The following is a 23,118-nucleotide window of genomic DNA, read 5'->3' on the forward strand; positions in this document are numbered from 1 at the left end:
CCTGCTGACATAATGGAAGTTCACAGTTGTTATGAAAAGAAAATCCATTCTTGTTTACATAAACTAGACTGTTTCTTTCATACCTACACTCTGAAATTATTGAAGTTTAAATAGAATTTCAAAAGTGTATACAGACAGCATTTTTATAGTAATAATTCCAAAGTAATCTTTACAGTTTGGTTTATTTTTTCTAATGAAATTAATTCAGTTCACTCATTATCTAACACTTATGGTTTCAAAGTTTGTTAACTTGGGGGCCAGCAGGTGGGACAGTGGTTAAGGTGTTGGATTCCCACATGGCTGACCATGGTTTGAGTCCTGGACCTGACAGCTTCCTTTCTCACTTTTCCTTTCTCTCTCTCTGTCTCTCTCTGGTCAAATTAATAATAATAATAACAAATAAAATAAAATAAATAATTATTGAAAAGAAAAAAATGTTTTTTAAACTCATGAAGAATAAACAAGTCGGTTATTGCCAACTTTGTCTTCAGTTATTTTTACCCATGACAAAAGTGAGAGCACTATTTTGAGATTCTTTGCCAGTCATAGCTCTCTTCTGTAGAGAGCGAACTGAGAGAGGAACGAAGCTGGTCACATGGGCGTGACCAAGGGAAGATGAGGAGTAACTGGCATAATCCAGAGCTCACTAAATCCATGAGATCTTCAACACTACTATCGTATGAACTCAAAATAATACAAGGATGGTTGGTTGTTTGTTTATTGCTGTAGAGCACATGTATTCACCAGAGGGAGACACAGAGAGAGGGGCAGCTGGATCCCACATGGCCGACCACAGGGTTTGAGTCATGGAAACAGGAGGCTTAAAAAACACTCTGGGTGTGCATGCATGTTTGTGTGCTCATCCCCCAGGGGTACTTTCTCACATACAGTGCCCTGCTCCTCTGGTAAGAGCAAATACCTTCTGGCAAATTAAAAAAAAAAAGTAGTAACTATCTGGGTTAAAAGTTATACAGGAACCTAGCATATGGAATAGACTTCTTTAAACATTTATAGGTTGCTTTTAGGCAAGGAAATACTATTGTATAATAATTGAAAACTATGAATAATGGGGCCAGGAGGTGGAGTGGTGATTGAGGTGTTGAACTCCCACATGGCTGACCAGGGTTCAAGTCCTAAACCTGGTAGCTTGCTTTCTCACTCTCCCTTTCTCTCTGTCTCTCTCTGGTCAAAACTGAAGAATAGTGATAATAAATAAAATTTAAAATAAATAAATCTTTTTAAAAAAAGAACTCCCTGAGTAAGACATTTAAAATTTTATGAGTAGCTAAATCACTCTTTTCTTTTAAATAAATATTATTACTGTTCCAAATGTCAAATCAAATAAAATATAAACATTATAATGCTATTTTCACCAAAGACTTTTATGTGGCAGTAATTACAGGATCAAAAAGTGAAGAAAGAGCTGTAGATTTTCACCTAATACAGAGGAATTATTTTTTAAAAAAGAATGATTTATTTTTATTTTTATTCTTCTTCAGTTTGACCAGAGAAAGAGAGAGAGAGAGAGAGAAAGAGAGAGAAAAAAAAACAAGCTGCCAGGTCTGAGACTTGAATTGTGTTTGGCCATGTGGGAATCCAGCCCATTAACTACATGATACCTGCCGGCCCCCAGATGAATTATTTGATATGCTGTGTCAAAAAACCTGAAAGTAACTATTTTACCCATATAAAAAAGTAAAATGTATTTTTAAATGTTTAGATGGAAATTGATAGAAACCTTCCAAAATTAACCTAAAGAGAATTTTCTCTTATGTAAGTCAGTTTCTGTGGGTATCAGGACGTAATTGAAAACAATTTAAGGACTTGAAAATACTTTGGAGAGAGCATGAAATAATATTCTAATTAAAATGTTCGGTAATATCCAATTCTAATATGAATGCCTAAATCTGAATTCAGATATCAATGAAATAACTGAGCATCAGCTGGTAATTTAGGGTATCTTTAAAGCAGAAACATGAAATATATTACTGTGTGTGTAATCTGAAATCAATGTAATTTACCTCCTAAAACAACATAAATCAAACTGGCTTAGAGGCTAAATTAGGATTATAACTTTTCAGGCAGGTTAAAAAGAACTCTCAGCCAAGAGATTAGCAATCAATGACCTGCTAACTCCATGAGAGTTGAGTGGAGGATGATACAGGCTTCGTGCAGTTGCCTTCCAGTCCTACTCAACATTCACAGGGCTTTAAGTCAGAGAAAACAGCTGAACGTGAAAACTCACAATGCTCAGAAACATCCTCGCCCTTTAATAATACCTAGGGTTATGAACTTAATAAAAGCAATAACTATGCAAAAAGGACGGGTATTTTTTTATCAACAAGGACAGTTAATCAATGATCCCTAGATAAATATTAATCTGGGCATGACTTCCAAATAATCTCTACAGCCAAGCTGCATACAACATAAGGGTTACATGAGGTCACCGTCCTATTTCTTTTTTTCTTTTTTTCTTTTTTTGAAGAGGTTTTTGCTATAGGGCGCGTGTGCTCGCCAGACAGACAGACAGGGACAGAGAGAGAGAAAGCGAGAAATTACCCTCCAGGGGGGATGGCCACACCACAATCCCTTTTCCTCCGTTCTCCTCTCGGGATCTTGGGCATGCACACACGTGCACCCGGTGTGAGTTTTAAGCCACCGGGTTCGGGACTTGAACTGCGACTACATGGGAGTCCAGCGACAAAGCCATTACATTAACTACTGGTCCCACCGTCCCATTTCTACAACACCCTTTTCTCTGCTACAGCTACAAAGGCCTCTAAATATTCAGGCATATTTTCCAAAAGTCTTCTAGAATATATTTAAATAAAATGCTTTTCTTACTTTTTCCGGGGCCTCTGCAGGAGAAGAGCTAGTGCTGAGAAAAATACCCTGAGCACTGCTCCCAGAGGGAAATTGTCTTTACCCTTTGCAAAAATGTGACTGCCCAAGCTACAGTTCTATAAATCTGCTGTCACAGTGCTTCCTATACATAAGCTTACTCATGTAAGGGCAGATTCTCCACAATGTCCCCTTTTCATTAGACTGAAAGGAGATCTGAGGAAAATCTACATTTCATACATTCTTCTATAAGACTTGTGTGTTCAGGGCCAGCAGGTGGTGTGGTGGTTAGGGGCAGTGGACTCCCACATGGCTGACCAGGGGTCGAGTCTCCGACCTGGTGGCTTGCTCTCTCACTCTGTTCCTCTCTGGTCAAATTAAAATGAATAAATAAATAAATAAATGATGAATAAAGTTACATAAAATATTAAAAAGAGAGAGAGAGAGGGACCAGTAGTTAACGTAATGGCTATGTCACTAGACTCCCACACAGTTGACTGTGGTTCGAGTCCCGGACCCGGTAGCTTAAAACTCACGCCGGGTGCATGTGCGTGCGTGCCCAAGATCCCGAGAGGAGAACGGAGGAGAAGGGACTGCAGTGTGGCCATCCCCCCTGGGGGGGTGATTTCTCACTTTCTGTCTCTCTGTCTCTCTCTGTCTGTCTGGCAAGCGTACGCGCCCTATAGCAAAAACCTCTCAAAAAAAAAAAAAAAAAGAGAGAGAGCGAGCGAGACTTGTGTGTTCAAATGGGGCTAACTAGGCTAATAGGGAATGGTGGTCTTCATGCATTTTCCTGAGATATCCTGGATTCTGAAGGGTATATGTGTGTGCTTTCAGACCACGTAGTCCTCAACTAGGTACAATAACTTATCTGGTACGAGAAAAGTGTAGGTATATCTGAATATCCAAACAGAAAACAAACCTTTCTGAGAATCCCATGGAAGAATATTATTAAAGCATTTCCCCAGCAGCAGAGTAAGAATTACTACCCATCTTTAACATAAACTGGAAAATCAAATAAGGATGTATGGGGTGAGGTCATGGCACAGTGACAGCACAGTGAGTCCACATGGGAGGGTCCTTTGTTTGCATCCTGAGGCCTCTAGGTCCACTCTGGGCACATATGCCTGTGCCCACGATCTTGTTTGGCTGAGGCTGACAGTGGATCATGGCATGGGGGCCCTGTTAGGGGTGCCTGTCTCTCTGTGCTTCTCTTTCACAGTGGAAATAAGCAAAATTTTTTTGAGAGGTTTTTTGCTATAGGGTGTGCGCACTCGCCAGAAAGACAGAGAGACAGAGAGACAGAAAGTGAGAAATCATCCCCCAGGGGGGATGGCCACGCGGCAAATCCCTTCTCCTCCATTCTCCTCTCAGGATCTTGGGCACGCATGCACACGTGCCTGGCATGAGTTTAAGCCACCGGGTCCGGGACTCAAACCACGGTTGACTACATGAGAGTCCAGCGACATAGCCATTATGCTAACTGCTGGTCCCGGAAATAAGCAATTTTTAAAAAATGGTGCTTATAAAAAGAAAGGAAAAAAAAGGATAAGTAAAGATTAAATCATCTCTGGGGATGGTATGACAGGTAGTTTTAAAATTTCTTTTTCATGCACATCAGAGTTTAATTTTTTATTTTGAAGATGTAGAGTTTAAAATTTTTTTTAGAGATTTTTGCCTTACAGCATGTGCACTTGCCAGAGAGAGAGACAGACAGAAACAATGAGAGAGAAAGTAGGAAATTACCCTCTAGGTGCGGAGTGGTGGCCACACTACAATCCCTTCTCTTTCATTCTCCTCCTGGGATCTTGGGCACATACACACATGCATCCAGCGTGAGTTTCAAGTTGCCAAGTCCAGGACTTAAACCACGGTCAGTCATGTGGAGTCCACAACATAACTACTATGCCATCTGCTGGCCCTGACTGTTCACATTTTTAAAGTGAAAAGGAAAATACTAAGTAAATACTCTGTAAAAAATACATGGAATTCCTGAGAGATTTCAGATTTTGTGATCAAGCTCAGATGAAATTAAGTTAAATCTTTAGGATAATACCTGATCCTTCTGAATTCTCATCTCATCAACTTCGCTTTCCGCATACTGAGGATCTCGTGCAGGGTCCTTGATATCTTTTAGCATGTTGATGTTCTGAAATTACAATTGTCCAGTGGTCATTTAATGCCCATAACCCAAGCTCTCCTATGTCTACAATCTGCCTAACAAACCTAGCTCCCATTCCTCAGCCTTCCATTATTTCCAGCTGTTACCATCACTATTGAGGTCTACTTCCCATTCCACGGGCTCCTCTTTCTAAAAAAAAAGAGAGAGAGCGAGCGAGACTTGTGTGTTCAAATGGGGCTAACTAGGCTAATAGGGAATGGTGGTCTTCATGCATTTTCCTGAGATATCCTGGATTCTGAAGGGTATATGTGTGTGCTTTCAGACCACGTAGTCCTCAACTAGGTACAATAACTTATCTGGTACGAGAAAAGTGTAGGTATATCTGAATATCCAAACAGAAAACAAACCTTTCTGAGAATCCCATGGAAGAATATTATTAAAGCATTTCCCCAGCAGCAGAGTAAGAATTACTACCCATCTTTAACATAAACTGGAAAATCAAATAAGGATGTATGGGGTGAGGTCATGGCACAGTGACAGCACAGTGAGTCCACATGGGAGGGTCCTTTGTTTGCATCCTGAGGCCTCTAGGTCCACTCTGGGCACATATGCCTGTGCCCACGATCTTGTTTGGCTGAGGCTGACAGTGGATCATGGCATGGGGGCCCTGTTAGGGGTGCCTGTCTCTCTGTGCTTCTCTTTCACAGTGGAAATAAGCAAAATTTTTTTGAGAGGTTTTTTGCTATAGGGTGTGCGCACTCGCCAGAAAGACAGAGAGACAGAGAGACAGAAAGTGAGAAATCATCCCCCAGGGGGGATGGCCACGCGGCAAATCCCTTCTCCTCCATTCTCCTCTCAGGATCTTGGGCACGCATGCACACGTGCCTGGCATGAGTTTAAGCCACCGGGTCCGGGACTCAAACCACGGTTGACTACATGAGAGTCCAGCGACATAGCCATTATGCTAACTGCTGGTCCCGGAAATAAGCAATTTTTAAAAAATGGTGCTTATAAAAAGAAAGGAAAAAAAAGGATAAGTAAAGATTAAATCATCTCTGGGGATGGTATGACAGGTAGTTTTAAAATTTCTTTTTCATGCACATCAGAGTTTAATTTTTTATTTTGAAGATGTAGAGTTTAAAATTTTTTTTAGAGATTTTTGCCTTACAGCATGTGCACTTGCCAGAGAGAGAGACAGACAGAAACAATGAGAGAGAAAGTAGGAAATTACCCTCTAGGTGCGGAGTGGTGGCCACACTACAATCCCTTCTCTTTCATTCTCCTCCTGGGATCTTGGGCACATACACACATGCATCCAGCGTGAGTTTCAAGTTGCCAAGTCCAGGACTTAAACCACGGTCAGTCATGTGGAGTCCACAACATAACTACTATGCCATCTGCTGGCCCTGACTGTTCACATTTTTAAAGTGAAAAGGAAAATACTAAGTAAATACTCTGTAAAAAATACATGGAATTCCTGAGAGATTTCAGATTTTGTGATCAAGCTCAGATGAAATTAAGTTAAATCTTTAGGATAATACCTGATCCTTCTGAATTCTCATCTCATCAACTTCGCTTTCCGCATACTGAGGATCTCGTGCAGGGTCCTTGATATCTTTTAGCATGTTGATGTTCTGAAATTACAATTGTCCAGTGGTCATTTAATGCCCATAACCCAAGCTCTCCTATGTCTACAATCTGCCTAACAAACCTAGCTCCCATTCCTCAGCCTTCCATTATTTCCAGCTGTTACCATCACTATTGAGGTCTACTTCCCATTCCACGGGCTCCTCTTTCTTCCTTCCCCCTTCAGATGTTGTTTCCCTCTCCTCTCACAGCCAGAGAGCTGAAAGTGCATCTCACTCATCTTCTAACCCCCACAATGCCTTATTTACAATACATTCTTGGTAAATGTTTTAATTGATTTTTGAGCATAAAAGATAAAAACAAAGTTACATAGGCCCTTAATAACATTTTTTTCAAACTACTGAATAGTGCTTAAAATTCTTGCTTTAGAAAAATTCAAAATACAAACCTTTGGTGGAAAGAGCTTTTCATATACTTTTTTCCACAACTCCATTGGTGAATGGGCATGAAGCTTTCCAATGTCATTATCAGGAACAGGAGGAGATCCTAAAATTGGAAGTATTAAACCAAATGACTGCCCTGATTTAAAACATTACAAAGCCCATCAATAAAACAGAAGACACAGAACTTTAACCCTTAGGTCACTCATTTTCCTTCTTCCTATTATCGTCACCATTACAATTTACCCGTACCTCGCAGAGCAAGGTCAATGGAGCAAATTCCAGTACTGGAAGAAAGGAGGCAAGGATAATGGGTAAACTCATTTTTCATTCCCCACACCCTATCCCTGTCCCTACACCTGTATCTGCATCTTATTAACTAGTAATTCCAGTTCTTGGTGTTTAGCCTATAGACACGATTAAGAGATTTCACATCACATTGTTTGTATTAGTAAAACAATGACCACACCCAAAATGACCATCAATAATGGTCAGTGGACACTGAGTTACCATGCATAGCCATGCTTTGAAGCACTGTCCAATAGCTGAAATCACAAATCGATCCATATGTAGTACTAATATAGAAAAAGCACTCAGGCACACTGAATAAAAAAAGACAAGTTTCAAAATGATACAGACTGGTACAATTATGTTAGAGTTTTCCTATATGGACTGCACATGCATGCAGTGTCTACAAAGATGCATCCCAAACTTGCTCCTTACATGTACTATTGTAACTTTTATAAGAATGTCTTTATGCACACTTACATAATTTAATTTAAAAATAAAGAACGTTGCTGCTACTTTCTGGTAATTTTCGATCTATAACCTGAGACTTTTCACTTTCTATTCTCAGCCTCTATACTGTCTCACTGCTGATCCTCCAGGGCCCCTTTACCACTTTGGTGGGAAAGACTGATATATTCATGGATCTTATGGAACTTTGCAGTTTTACCTGTTTTCCTTTGTGTGTTTAGTAAGTTCTATACACTGTTACCACCTTCGTAGGTTTATGTATCCACCAGCACAGCTAAGGTATTGAACAGTTCCTTAACCTAAGGACCCCTTGGGCTGCTCTTTTTTGTTGTTTTTTTTTTTTTTTTTTTTGAGAGGTTTTTGTTATAGGGCACGTGCACTTGCCAGACAGAGAGAGAAAGAGACAGAAAGCGAGAAATCACCCCCCAATGGGGATGGCCATGCCACCATCCCTTCTCCTCTATTCTCCACTCGTTATCTTGAGCACACACACACATGCGCCCAGCGTGAGTTTAAGTCACTGGGTCTGGGACTCGAACTGCGGTCAACTACATGGGAGTCCAGCGACATAGCCATTACGCTAACTGCTGGTCCCGGGTTGCTCTTTTATAGAAACAATCATATCCTTCCCAATAACCTCTGACAATGACTGTCAGTCCTCCAATTCTAAAATTTTTTCATTTATAAAATTTGGAATAGGCCCAGCTGTGGTGATGCAAGCAGTGGGGTGCTACCACATGATGCTAGAGCCATCTGGAGGCCCAGGTTTGGATGCCAGGTCAACCTGGACACATCAGGACTATCCACATAGGCACTCCTGATCCTAATTGGCTGGAGGGAGGATCAGCATGGATCAGTGTGGGAGGATCAACAGTGTGGCAAGACCCTGTTGAAAGTACTCCTCTCTCTGTCAAATGAAAGAAAGAAACTGTATATAACCTTTTCTGATTGGCTTTATCATTCAGTGTAATCCTCTGGAAATTCATCTAAGATATGTGCATCAATAGTTTGATAAAAAGTTTCCTTTTCAGGGCTGGACCTATAGCACAGCAGTTAAACACTGTGTATGGAAAGCCAGTTCCCACATGACTGACTGTGGTTCAATTCCCAGTCCCAGCTGCTTGAAATACACATTGGGTGTATGTGCATTCATGTCAAAATCCTGATTGGATGGAGAAATGGTGGAAAAATTATTCTGGCATGACCACACCCCATTAGAAGGTTCTCTCTTAAAAATTTTGTAATAGAAATAAAGTTTCCTTTTCGTTTTTTTTGTTTGTTTGTTTGGAGAGGTTTTTGCTATAGGGCACGTGTGCTCGCCAGACAGAGAGAGACAGAGAGACAGAAAGTGAAAAATCACCCCCCGGGGGGATGGCCATGCTGCAATCCCCTCTCCTCCACTCTCCTCTCGGGATCTTGGGCACGCATGCACATGCGCCCGGCGTGGGTTTTAAGCCACCAGGTCTGGGACGCGAACCGCGGTCGACTACATGGGAGTCCAGCGACATAGCCATTACGCTAACTGCTGGTTCCCAAAGTTTCCTTTTCATGGCTGAATAGAATTCCATGGTATGGATGTACTATGGTTTGTTTAAGCATTTATCTGTTGAGTGACTTCTGGTTATTTCTGGCTTTGAGCTATTATAAATGAAACTACTATAAATACAGGCATACAGATTTTTATGAAAAAAAGTTTTAACTTTTCTGGGATAAATGCACAATTTCTAAGTCATATGGTTGTTGAATGTTTAGTTTTCTTGTTTGCTTGCTTGTTTGTTGTTTAATGTCATCCATTTCTTTCTCCCATGAATGAGAAAGGGAGCAATAGGTATCCCCAAGAGGGTCCCAGTGTCTATCCACCACAGCCCCAGCCAGCTTCAGATCAAAATCTTAGGGAAATCTCCATATGTGAGCTCAGAACCTTCCTGGGAGGGTCATCAACTCTCAGGGTTGAGTCACCACTGTGCTACCATTTGGCACTCGTTTAATTTATAAGAAACGGTTTTCTAGTGTGGCTGTACCATTTCCATTCCCACAAGAAATTTACGAGTGATCTAGTCTCTTTGCAACCTCATCAGTATTGGTGGTGTCACTATTTTTTATTTTCGCTATTCTGATGAATGTGTAGTGGTACCTCATTGTGGTTTCAGTTTGCATTTCCCTAATGACTACTGACAATAAACCCTTTTCCCTGTGTTTGACACTTCTGTGTCATTTCAGTGAAATCTCTGCTCATATCTTTGCCCCTTTTGTTTTCATTTTTAAGTTTGCTACAGGGTGCATGAAGAGAGATGGCGGGGTAGGGAGGAATGAAAAAGCACCCTCCGACAGAACAGGGTCACACCACAATCCCTTCTCCTCCATTTCTCCCTCCTTTTGGGAATTTTGGGCACACATACACACTTGCCTGGCATGTTACTCAAACAGCTGGTCTGGGACTCAGCCATGCAGCTGGCTTTGCAGGATCTAGCCTCTCAATCACCACATTACAGGCTGGCCTTCTTTTGTCCATTTTCTAATATATATTTTTTAAATCACTGATTTCTTCACATATTTAGCCCTTTGTCAGATATGCAGTTTGCAAATACTTTCTCCCAGATCATAGCATGTTTTTTCATTCTGTTCACATGAACTTTCACAGAGAAAATGTTTCTAATTTTGATGAGGTCGAAGTTCCATGTTTTTAAAATTCAGTAATTATCATTTTCATATTTCAGACTTCCAACTATTCAAAAAGTTCAAAAAAAAAAGGTACATCAGCATTACCTCTCAGTATAAACAATGATTCTCACTGAGTATAATTAAGTTGGTGCTATGATAATTATAAAACTTAGTCTCCATGAACACTCATCAAGCAAAGCTACCTCTGTTCCTTTCATTCCAATTCAATATATATTCTCATTGCAGAGGTTTCTGCATTTGGAGTAAAGTTACCTTTAGCTTGTAAGAGTAATGGAGGATGGGAAATACCAAAAAATCTACTCATTAGAATGTTAAAACCAAATTATGTCACCAAAGGAGTATATGGTATTGCTGGGCCCAGAGATTTTCACAATGAAAATAGTTTCTGTGGGAAGATAAGGGACTTGATACATAAATACTTTTTTTTTTTTAAACTTTCCAAAGGGCATGTACTCTCACTGGAAAGAGAGAGAAAAAGAAAGAGAATAAAAGACAGAGACAAGGAAAGTGAGAAAGCATCTCCTGGGGGGGATGGTGACACTGCAATCCCTTCTCCATTTTTCCTTTCAACATTTTGGGCATACGTGTAGGTACACGCTGCATGTTTTTCAGGCCACCAGTCTGGGACTGGAACAGTGCAGTCAGCCATGTGGGATCTAGCCACCTTAACCACCATGCCACCAGCTGGCCAGAAATGTAAACTCTTAACATCTCTTTTGACTTAGACGTCTATGGAATCTATACATTTAGGAGATATATCCCACTGGACGAGGCAAACTGTTCCTGTAACAAAAAATTAAGGTGCACTTTAATTGGCAGAACTGTGTTTTTTGGTTTGTTCTATCACTTCGATTTTCTTTTTATTTGATCATTGTTTGTAATATGTAGCTCTGAGTTTACTGACCACCCTATGTTCTTGGTTTCTTCTAAAACCCAGGAGCTAAAATTTCGAAGTGCCTGGAAATCAGAAAAGGAAAGGAAATACATGCACAAAGTTTTAATGGTCTAGAGATCAGACGTGAGTCTCTTACATGCTGACAAGCCTTCCATTACAAATACGTCAATGTGATGCGTGCTGCATCAGTACTGGGTATGCAAATAATACATATGAAATAATGGCAATGATAATGACACCAGATGTGGTGGCATGCTGGAGACGAGACAACATGGGGTACGATAAAATCAATAAGCAATTAAAAAAAGACTGAGCGACTTTAATAAGTTCACCAACCTATTTGACTTAAAGAATCCAATCCTGCTGTGATAAACAGTGGTTTATTCTGATCCACACATATCGATTTGCTACATGGAGAAGAAAGATTCTAATTTAGTTTAGCAATCAAATACCCCACCACACTCTACTATAAACATGAGAGTCAAGTTTGATAATCTTGTCACTGATGAGAAAATTGCCTCAGATAAACAAGTGAGTATTAAATGATGTCAAAAATTAAAGCAAAGTATGAATAAAGACTTTACAGGAAAAGTAACCAATTTATATTACCTTAAATCTAAACCAAGAAAAGTATCTAGGCTTAAGAAAGATACATACTAAAATGATCAATTTTGTTTTAAATCAATTTAAGAAACAGAACAAAGGTGACAGTATCATGATTCTAGTCTAAAATAAAGTTTTATATAATATTTTGCTTGTGGAAATTCAGAAATATTTAAACAATATAAAAAGCAAAACTATCCCTTTAAGAACCACCAGCTGGGGGACCAGCAGTTAGCGTAATGGCTATGTCGCTGGACTCCCACGTAGTCGACCACAGTTCAAGTCCCGGACCTGGTGGCTTAAACTCACGCCGGGCGCGTGTGCATGTGTGCCCAAGATCCCGAGAGGAGAATGGAGAAGGGATTGCGGTGTGGCCATCCCCTCTGGGGGGTGATTTCTCACTTTCTGTCTCTCTGTCTGTCTCTGTCTGTCTGGCGAGCACACGTGCCCTATAGCAAAAAACCTCTCCAAAAAAAAAAAAAAAGAACCACCAGCTGGGACTTTTTCCTGGTCAAGACACAAAAGATGGGTGAAAATGAATGATAATCAGATGAAACAATAGTGGCCTCACCAAATTAATTAGTTAAATAAAGAGACATAAATTTTCTTTAACGGTACCTTTTGTCAATGCCGAATGCCAGCTGGTTAATAACTCCACGTATTTTTAGTAACAGAGCTTCTGATTTACTGGTAAACTTAAAAAAAAGGGGGGGTAGGATAAATTGTATACTCTGCTTTCCAATTATAGAAATAGGTAAAATAAATATAGCTTTGAACAAATTCAGACTGGTTTACTATTTTCCCAACAAATACTTATGTTTGAGTAGACAGAACAAAACCTAAGTAAGGAAATGTCAACAAATTTGTTTTAAATTATTTTTCCAACTTCATAAGTGTATGATGTGGAAGAATTTGTGTTCATACACTAATCATTTCAGCTACTCACACAAATGCTCATAGTCACTGTCAAATAAATTTTCAAAAATTCATACATGTATGAGGGCCAGCAGGTGGTGTGGTGGATTTGGGCGCTGGATTCCCACATGGCTGACCATGGTTCGAGTCCTGGACCTAGTGGCTTGCTTTTTCACTTTCCCTTTCTCTCTCTGTCTCTGTCTGGTTAAATAAAATAATATTAGTAACAAATGGAATTAAATAAAAAAATAATTTTAAAAATTCACATATGTATGTGTGTTTATGGTGTATGTGTGCACATGCATGTGTGTGTGTAAACATACTTCTTTTATGATCTAAGAGAAAAAATTCCAAAATACAATTAGATTGGTTAGAAAATAAAATGTATACCTCATAACTTTTTTTTGAGAGGGAGAGGTTTTTGCTATGGGGCACATGCGCTCGCCAGAAACACAGAGAGAGACAGACAGAAAGCGAGAAAGCACCTCTGGGGGGGATGGCCACACCACAATCGCTTCTCCTCCATTTTCTTCTTGGGATCTTGGGCATGCACACACATGTGCCTGACATGAGTTTAAGCCACCGGGTCCGGGACTCGAACCGTGGTTGATTACATGGAGTCCAGTGACATAGCCATTATGCTAAATGCTGGTCCCCTCACAAATAACTTTTACATGTAAGGTGAATTGCTGCCTTCAAAGTAGTCAGTGTGGGAGAAGCAGACTGGTCCAGTGAAACTGATGAAAAAGCATACTCACTTAGATGGTTTTTCAACTTCTCTTTTACATTGCATTAGGAGTCTGAAAAATACACTACTAAATATTCTCAGTGGTGGTATTTAACCAGGAAGACCATAACCAAAACACCTTGGAGAATGAAGTGGGTAGGTACCATTAGTAATTAAGCTGTGATATCTGCTGAAAATCAGAGTATCTGGTTACCCTACAAATCTTCTAAAACTAGATTAGATTTTTGGAGATGCCAAAGTCATTCACAGCCAAATCAAAGTATGAAAGTGGGTCAAAAAACAAACAAACAAACAAACAAAAAGTATGAAAGTGGGAAAAACAACTTTTAACTGAAATTAAATGTAATTAGAAAGCAAAGATATCCATTTTCTGGTTCCAATGACAATTCACAAGATAAGCTTCATTCTGAATTAAGAACAGACTCCAAGGGAAAGTATTCAAAAGAGAACACTCATGTAAATATATAAAATTTCATACATTTATTTTAAATAAAGTGTCGAAATAATTTAATGCTTCTCCTGAAGTAATGTTTACACACACACACACACACATATATATATATGACTTAAATTTTTAAAACATATCTTGCTCTTGCTCTGTTTTTTTTATATTTCCTTTATGGGAAAGGAAAAGATCCTAGTAATAAAAATATTTCATAGAACTTGGGGATGGAAGAATATTAGTTTTCTAACCCAACTTCTCCAACTGCTGCATCGATCACCTCTGAAACAGCCTCCACAAATAACTGTAGGCCTTCTGAACAAAGTCAATGCCTATAAACTCATTATCTCCTAAAATAACTCATTCTACTTTCAGATAATGGTAGTATGACGAAGTTCTTTCTTATTTTGAGTAAACTCTATTGATTTGTTTTTCTTAATTCTAGGAGAGCAATAAAAAAATTTAATCTCTTCTCTATGGAACGGTCCAAGTATTTAAAGAGAGTTGTCATATTCTAGATGATGATACATTGGATCTCATGTATTATCATTTTAAGTCCTCTACTATCCTAATGAACTCCCCTCTGCATCTGATCCTACTTACCAATATTCTTTGTTGTTTTTTAATTTTTTTTTAGATTGCTCATCATATTGAATCAAAATTCCCAAATGAATGTAAAGGATCAAAATAATGTTGAAAAAAATGTTGAATATCATGAAATTCTATAAAGTAATACCCAGTTTTCTCTTTTCAACAGTGTAAGATAGGAGAAGAGAAAAATGGGACTTTGATAACTTTGGCTATGCTCTTCTGGTTTTGGGAAGCTAGAAAGACCTCATGGCTCCTTTAATAGTCCAGAAGTGCTCCATTACCTCTTGGACTCCCTGAACTGAGATGAAGCCCTTCTCAAATCCTTTCCCTGGTACCTGAGCTTCTAGGGTCTTCTGGGCCATGATTAATCCCACGTCTGCTGTATCCTGGGTTGACCTGACTTCATCTAAATTTGTACTCATTAGACCAGACTTGGTCCTGACTGGTCATTTAGGGGGATATGTTCCTAAAGACAGGGACTTCTGTCATCTAACTTTAAACCAAAATTAAATGTGTGGCCTGTTTAGTAGCCAAAACAAGGAACTGTAAGGTCTTTGCCTCTATACTCTGAATAAGTCATTCACCTTAAATTCCCCGTATTTTTCAAAATAGTAAAGAAGTGTATTTTCCAAAATACTCTAAGATAATATGTAAACAAATACAATTCAAACATAAAATGTACTGATTTTAAAGAAAATACATAATGAATATATTTGGAATGTTCTAGAAAGTACAGAAATTGAAAACATATGTTATATGTATTATTTTCAGACATAATATTCTAGCCATGAAGGCAAGGGGCTAGACATGTTGTCTCTAGGTTCCTCTGAGTGCCTTAACTACAAGGAAAAAAGAAACCATTAAATACTTATACAACTGTAAAGAAAGTATTTTTTTAAATAAAAATGCTTTTATATTTTATTGGACCAAAGGATATCCAGCAAAATTTGGGCGTGCTATGAAAGACAATGAGAATAATAGTAACAACAGCCAACACTGAGCAATACTTTTTTTCAAATCATGTGTTAAAGTATTTCACATTCTACCCCTTCTTTTAGTCATACCAACAACTCTATGATAAAGGTATTATTTTTTATCTATTTTACCCTGAAATACAGTGAGATTTGTGACATTAAATGACTTGCCTAATGTCACATGTCTAGTCAATGGTCACCTTGAAATGTGAATCCAATAAGCATCACTTCATCTCTGTAACAATCAGCACTCTTTTTTTTTAAGTCAAAAAAGAACATTGTTAAAGGAACATTGTTTTTTGTTTTTGTTTTTATTTTTGTTTTAAGAGAATATAGTTTCTAATTCGTAAAGGGAAACTAAAAATAAATAAATATCAAATGGTCAGAAAAGTCATGACGCATTTTTTGCATAGAAAAACAGAAAAATGTGTCATGACTTTTCTAACAAGAGAACTGATTGATCTCTTTTAGCTTGATCTCTTTCAGGAATTTATGGATACAAGCATACTAGAACTTTTGCTCCAAAGAAAGGATAGGCCTTCTAGCAGAATGTGTTCTATGGACACATTATCAAACATTCTTTAAGACAAGGCATTTGGCAGTGGGAAAGGAGGGGATGACATGCACTGGTAAAAGCATTTCTTATTTGTAGCTATGCATCAGATTGGTAATTCTTCCATATATGGTACTATTCATTCAAGCCCAAAGGATAGGAAATGCACCAACCATTAGTGATGCTCCGTAATAATGTGCAACAAATCGAAGTGTCTTGCATATTACCTTTCTCTTCTCAGAGTCAAAATCCTGGAGAAAGATGTTATTAAAAAGGGGGAAAAAAAAAACTGAGAAAACTTAAGTATCTATAGCAGGAAGATGCAAATTATTAAATGTAGAGATAGATCTTATTTTTTAAAACCCATCCTGCGGAGTAGGATTCTATTACCTTGATATTTATTTATCTATTGAGAGTTGAACAATAGCTCAGGCCTTCTAGAGCTACAGCTATCAGATCTTGGTTTAACTACTTAGCTCAATGGAATTCAGACATAAGCACACATTTTGTAGTGTGCCAATACCCTAAGGATTCTCTGACAAGTAAAGATAAGGAGAACTAATTTTCTACAGTTTCAATTTAAAAGTTGGGAAGTTAAGTCCTGTCCCTCAGTTACTGGGTTGAAGATTCATTTTTTAAATCTTCTGTCTGACCCCATTCTAACCACTGTATTTATTTTCTTTAACTATCTTCTCTTTTCCAACCTTATCTTCTTTTCCTAAATCTTCTAATAGGTATGATTTCTTAACCTATCCATCCTGCAGCCATTTTTCTTGTTTTATTATTATTTTTTTATCCCCCCTCCCCCATAAAGCATAACCATGTATGCGCAACAAACTCAGAAGTGGAAGAGCTTACCTGAAAAACATCGTATTTGCTTCCAATTATGACCAGAGGTATTGGAAATGGGTCAATAAGTTCACGATCCTGTTAAATATATTTCACTGATTTATTATAATTTTTTTTTTGCTTTGTGCTTGGCAATTTTTATTTCCTGTATCATTTTCAGTCTCTTTATTGATGTTGACTCTGTTTTCTTGATATACAATTTATTCTAATATTTAACTTTCATTTATTAAGCTATTATTTCTTAAGTATCAGGTAAGAAATGGAAATGCCCTGAATTACTATATTTTCCTGTTCTACCCTTTTATTTTTCTTATGTAACATATCATCTTCCTGGTTGTTTCCTCCCCCCTCCTCCCATTTCAACTGCTGAAATAACATTCATACTACACAGATTGGTTTTATTATATTGCCTATGCAAAACACATCCATGTAAACTCTGTCCAACAGAAAATGCTGCTGTTACTTTTTTGGATGATGATATTCATGCTGTGTATAAAGAATGTGTGTTATCATCACAGCAACTTTATAAGTAGTTGTCAGATTATCAAAAGATATTATTATATCTTAGTCGACCGTGGTTTGCGTCCCGGACCCGGTGGCTTAGAACTCACACCGGGCGCGTGTGCGTGCGTGCCCAAGATCCGAGAGGAGAATGGAGAAGGGATTGCGGAGTGACTATCCCCCCTGGGGGATGATTTCTCTCTTTCTGTCTCTATGTCTCTCTCTGTCTGTCTGGCGAGTGCACGCGCCCTATAGCGAAAAAACCTCTCAAAAAAAAAACCAAAAAACTATTACTTTAAAACTCTTTCTTTTGATTAGTATAATATGCCACAACAATCACAGGTGTTTAACAAGGAGACATAAGAAATCTTTTTCCTTGTTTTGCTCTACTGAAGTTTTATTAAATTGCTATAATTTTCCAGTGAACAGGTTCATCTACATCAAATGAATTTCTAGCCATGCATAAAAATCTAATGAAGTTGTTTGTGATGTTATCATTAACTATATGTAGGCTAAGGATTCCAGGAACAATTCTAGTAGCAACTTACTGGATGGTCCTTCTGCATATTACTCCATATCTTCTGTCTCATTTCAGAAGCTGCTTTAGAATTTGTCTTTCCCAGTTTCATCATCACTTTATCTATGTGACCTTTTGTGGCTTGCAACAGATTTTCCATGGTGGGCCAAAGGTCATTAGGTTTTGAAAGATCCAAAACAAGAACAATAGAAAAGGTCCTAAAGAAACAAAAACGTTTTTCAAAAAAGGACTCAGAATAATTACCATTTTGAAACTTTAGTATACTGAAATTGACCTAAGAATAATAATGATAAAGCTTAAGAAAATACAGCATTATTCTAAGACTGAAAAAAAGAAAACTAAAGTTACAAACTTATTTATTCCAATGTTTTCCTTTAGTGATATCTAGTGTTCCAACCAAAAACAGCATTGAAGTTTTTGTTGAATTAAAAAAAAATCCAGTTCAGAGAAGCTGTAAGCTGTTGGCCCAACGATGTGAGGTTCAGATTCAATTTTACTGTGCATTGCAAAGGAGGGAAGCAAAGTACATAACAGGAGCAACAGCAGCAATACAGCAACCAAGGCAAGGAAGAGAAACAGATCTACTGATAAGACCTTGCTAGGAACAACCTGGCTTACATAATCCTTACAATAACCTTTCCGAGAAGATATTACAATTTCCATGTTAGGAAGTGTAAAGCACAGATTTGTAAAACTAGTAGATACAGAACTGGTATTTAGATCTGTAGTTATGTATCTCTGCTATACCATTCTGCCTCTCTGAAAGCACAACTCTGACCGATACACCACTGCTTATCACCACATGTGTATTTCTTCTCAGTTCATGTACATCAAACATAAACTCAGCAATAACAAAAAAAAATGGGGCCAGCTTCTGGTTAAGGCAGTCGGATCCTACATGATCAACTAAGTGGTGAGTCCCAGCCCCAGTGGCTTGAGAAACATGCTAGGTGTGTGTGCAGGTACTGCCCAAAATCCCAGGAGGGAGAAATGGAGAAAAATGGAGACTGACCATCTTCTGTTGGGTGTGTTTTCACTTTCCCTCTCTCTCTCATTCTCTCTCTCTAGCAGCACATGCATAGTCTGGCAAATTAAACAAACAGCTAATTTTTTTTTTTTTTTGAGAAGTTTTTCACTATAGGGCGCGTGTGCTTGCCAGACAGACAGAGAGAGACATAGAGACAGAAAGAGAGAAATCACCCCCCCAGGGGGGATGGTCACGCTATAATCCCTTCTCCTCCATTCTCCTCTCGGGATCTTGGGCACGTATGCACACGCGCCCGGCGTGAGTTTTAAGCCACCAGGTCCGGGACGTGAACCGCAGTTGACTACGTGGGAGTCCAGCGACATAGCCATTACGCTAACTGCTGGTTCCCGAAACAGCTAATTTTTTAAAAATTGGCAAGGATACAGATAGACATTTCTCCAAAGAAGATATACAGAGGGCCAATAAGCACATGGCAAGATGTTTTATATCATTAATTATTAAGGAAATGCAAACCAGAACCACAATGAGACATCACTTCATACCAAGTAGGATAGCTACTGTCAAATAATTTTTAAAATCTGGAAAATAACAAGTGTTGGTGAAAATTGAAAAAATGGAACCCTTATAAATTGCTAGTAAGGACTAAAAGATGGTGCAGCTGCTGTGAAAAATAGTATGGTGGTTCCTCAAAAATTTAAACATAGAAATACCATATGCTCCAGTAATTCCACTTCTGTGTTTATATCCAAAAGAACTGAAAGCAGCCATTTGAACAGATATTTGTACACACATGTTCACAGCAGCATTATTCACAATAGTCAAAGCTGGAAACAACCCAAATGTCCAGGGACAGATTACTGGAAAAACAGAATTTGGTATATACATACAGTGGAGTATTAGTCAGCCTTTTAAATAAAGGAAGTTCTGGGACCAGCAGAAGGTGTAATGGTTACTTTGTTGAACTCCCCCATAGTTGACCATGGTTTGACTCCTGGACTTGGCAGCCTAAAACTCACACTGGGCACATATCTGTGCATGCCCAAAATCCCAAGAGGAGAATGGAGAATGGAGAAGAAGGATTGTAGTGTGGGGAGAATGGAGAAGAAGGGATTGTAGTGTGGCCATCCCCCCTGGGGAGGTGATTTCTTGCTTTCTGTCCCTCTCTGTCTCTCTCTGTCTCTCTGGCGAGTGCACGCACATTATAGCAAAAATCTCTCTAGAATAAAAGGAAGGAAATTCTGGCATGTTACAACATGGATGAACCTTGAAGGTACAGTACTAGTGAAATATGCCAATAACATACTGTATGATCCCAGCCATATGCATATGAGATAACTGAAGTAACCAAACTCAAAGACAGAAAGAAGAGGGAACCAGCAGTTAGCGTAATGGCTATGTCGCTGGACTCCCACGTAGTCGACCGCGGTTTGCGTACCAGACCTGGTGGCTTAAAACTCATGCCGGGCACGTGTGCATGCGTGCCCAAGATCTCGAGAGGAGAATGGAGAAGAAGGGATTGCGGCATGACCATCCTCCCTGGGGGGGTGATTTCTCGCTTTCTGTCTCTATGTCTCTGTCTGTCTGGCGAGCGCACACGCCCTATAGCAAAAAAACTCTCAATAAATAAATAAATAAATAAATAAACTCTTAAACCACAGAAGATACTCTATTAGAAATTATCAAAAATCTGTGGAAATGTTCAATGAGTCCATAATTCTATAAACAGTTATTTCAAAGAGTCCCTAATTCTATAAACAGCATCTAATAGCACTTGGCAATATTATTTTCTTGAACTGCTGGGTTTTGTTCAAAGCAAGGAAATTATGTGTCAAACTAATTCCAGTCAAAAGCACCCTGAGATTAGCAATTACATTAAGAGCGAAATGTTTTCCATGAACTGTTTAACCACTCAGCCACCTTCTTTGGCCCTAGGCCTATGGCTCCCTTCCCCTGTTCATCACATCCCTGATTCTTCCTCTCTTCTAAAGCAGCCTCCAGCTGCCCTAGGGTTTCAGGGAAAGGAAGACCAAAACCTCACAAAATGAGGTATTACAGAAACCATGGAAAGATCTAGATTCCTGCAGACTCTAGAATTTCTACAAGCCATCAGGTCGAAATCCTGTGGAGTCTAGAGAAGGGGAGTGAGGTCAAGTCACAACTCAGGGCCAGGACAGAAGCCAGTCCACAACCCAGAGAAGAGCTGTCTCTTGGTTTTCACCTTCTCAGTCTCAGGCCACATTAACTCCTCCCTACCCTGGCCATCTCTTCTCAACCATCCCACTGAAATTACCCTAATACTAGGGCTGCTTTATTTGTTTCCATTAAAGAGGGTCATGTGGGGGGCCAGTAGGCCGGCAGGTGGCATGGTGATAAAGGCACTGGATTCCCACATGGCCGACCAAAGTTCAAGTCCTGGACCTGGTGGTTTGAGAACCATGTCAGGCATGTGTGCGTTGAATCATTCTAGCCCAGAATCAAAAATGGAGAAGGGATTGCTACATGGCCATTCCCCCAGGGGACGATTTCTCACTTTCCCTTTCTCTGTTTCTCTCTGGAGACTTTATGGGCCTATGGCAAAAGAAAAGAAGAGGAAAGAAAAGAAAAGAACTGTTAAAAAAAAAAAAAAAAAAAAGGAGTACACATGAAAAACTACAAAGCTGTAAAATTCCATGTTCCTGAAAAATGTCATAGAAAAAAGGTGGTTTTTAAGTGAAAAAGCAAGGTCTAGTGTGTATATAAAACATTCTAAATCCAAATCTATACAAAGTGTATTTATAAACACTAAAAACGTTGAGAGAAATGCTTCAACAGATTAACTGTGATTTTTTATGTGATTTTGTTGTTCTTACTTTTTTAAAAACAATATTTTTCCTAAAGTATGAGCATACTTTACTTTTGTAATCCATAAAAGGAATTACATTATAATTCACTAAAAGAAAAAAAAAATCACTGGGTAACATAAGCTAATTCTGGAATAGCAATTGTCCTGTTAACAAGAAATAATCCCATACTCTAAGGATCTTAATGACTGAGATGAAACAAATAATTGCCAAGTCCTTTGTGTTTGGTCCAACAGCAGCAATTGTGTTAAAATATGACAAAAATAAAATATTTCAGACTTAAATGTTTTTTGTTTTTCTTGGCTGAGACTGATTCCCAGGGATATTGTGATAAATGTCACAATTTTCCGCATGTGATTTGGCCAACATGTGAGAGTCATTGTCAGGAAAACACCACTACAGGGTTTTAAAGTTTTCCCTAGGTTCTGTTTCCTTACGGTCAGCAAGTGGAGAGACTTTCTCCTCCAACACGTAGTCTTCCTTTGGATGAAACTTCAGTGATATTAATTAGAATTAAATTCAAAGGTAAATGAACACTATCCAGAGGACAAAATTTCAGAGCGGAATTAACTCACACTGAGCTCAATACTGGAAAAAAATGAAGCTTTTCAAGTTTATTTTTGCTCGTTGCCCAAACACTATGTGACATATTTTTTTGTTTGCAGGCTTGCAAATATGTGACTAAGAGAATGCCAGTCATTACTTAGCACAGGCCAGAAGTTTCATTCCTTTAAAGCCTCTCTGAAAGCATTACAGTTTAAGCACATAGGAAGTGGGCATAAGCCTCAGCTACATAAAACTGTCCTTCACCATTCTGACTCATGAACGCCCACCCATAGTCATCTGCCGACATTACAGTGTACACGGCTCTTCCTGGAGACACTCACTTAGCTCACTTACCGTAAGGTGTTACTTGTGATTGGTATGCTGATCAAGTCCAACAAAGAGGTCCCTCCACCCAGTTCCCAAAAGTGAGCAATATCTTTTGGCTGGGGAAACAAAAAAGTTGTTTTTTTTTTTTTTAATTTTGAAAATTTTGGATTTTTTGAATTTTAAATACTTCTGACACTTCATTAGCACTTGCCAGTAAAAATTATAGATACAAAATACCGTACTCATCAACACTTTGGCAGTCAGAACTTTATCCACTCCCTTCCCCACCCATCAAAATGCACCAAAATATCTATTCTAAAGAACAAAGATGAAACATTAAGAATGGGGCCAGCAGGTGGCATAGTGGTTAAGGCACTGGA

At 38.7% G+C, this 23,118-nt stretch overlaps 1 protein-coding gene across 2 annotated transcripts in view; it reads right to left on the minus strand.

Annotated features, from left to right (window-relative positions):
* Positions 1-23,118, minus strand: part of DYNC2LI1 (dynein cytoplasmic 2 light intermediate chain 1) — a 45,020-nt gene that overhangs the window by 4,581 nt on the left and 17,321 nt on the right. For both annotated transcript variants that reach the window (XM_027776321.1, XM_027776320.1), the window contains exons 6-13: positions 22,766-22,854; positions 18,048-18,234; positions 17,008-17,076; positions 16,323-16,400; positions 12,545-12,621; positions 11,660-11,730; positions 6,999-7,096; positions 6,505-6,597 (exon numbers count right to left, since the gene is read on the minus strand). In XM_027776321.1, the coding sequence (XP_027632122.1) occupies positions 6,505-6,597; positions 6,999-7,096; positions 11,660-11,730; positions 12,545-12,621; positions 16,323-16,400; positions 17,008-17,076; positions 18,048-18,234; positions 22,766-22,854 (762 nt within the window). The remainder of the gene's footprint in view (positions 1-6,504; positions 6,598-6,998; positions 7,097-11,659; positions 11,731-12,544; positions 12,622-16,322; positions 16,401-17,007; positions 17,077-18,047; positions 18,235-22,765; positions 22,855-23,118) is intronic.

The sequence above is a fragment of the Tupaia chinensis genome, unplaced genomic scaffold (genome assembly GCF_000334495.1).
Source record: "Tupaia chinensis unplaced genomic scaffold, TupChi_1.0 Scaffold000661_1, whole genome shotgun sequence".
Taxonomy (NCBI): Eukaryota; Metazoa; Chordata; class Mammalia; order Scandentia; family Tupaiidae; genus Tupaia; species Tupaia belangeri.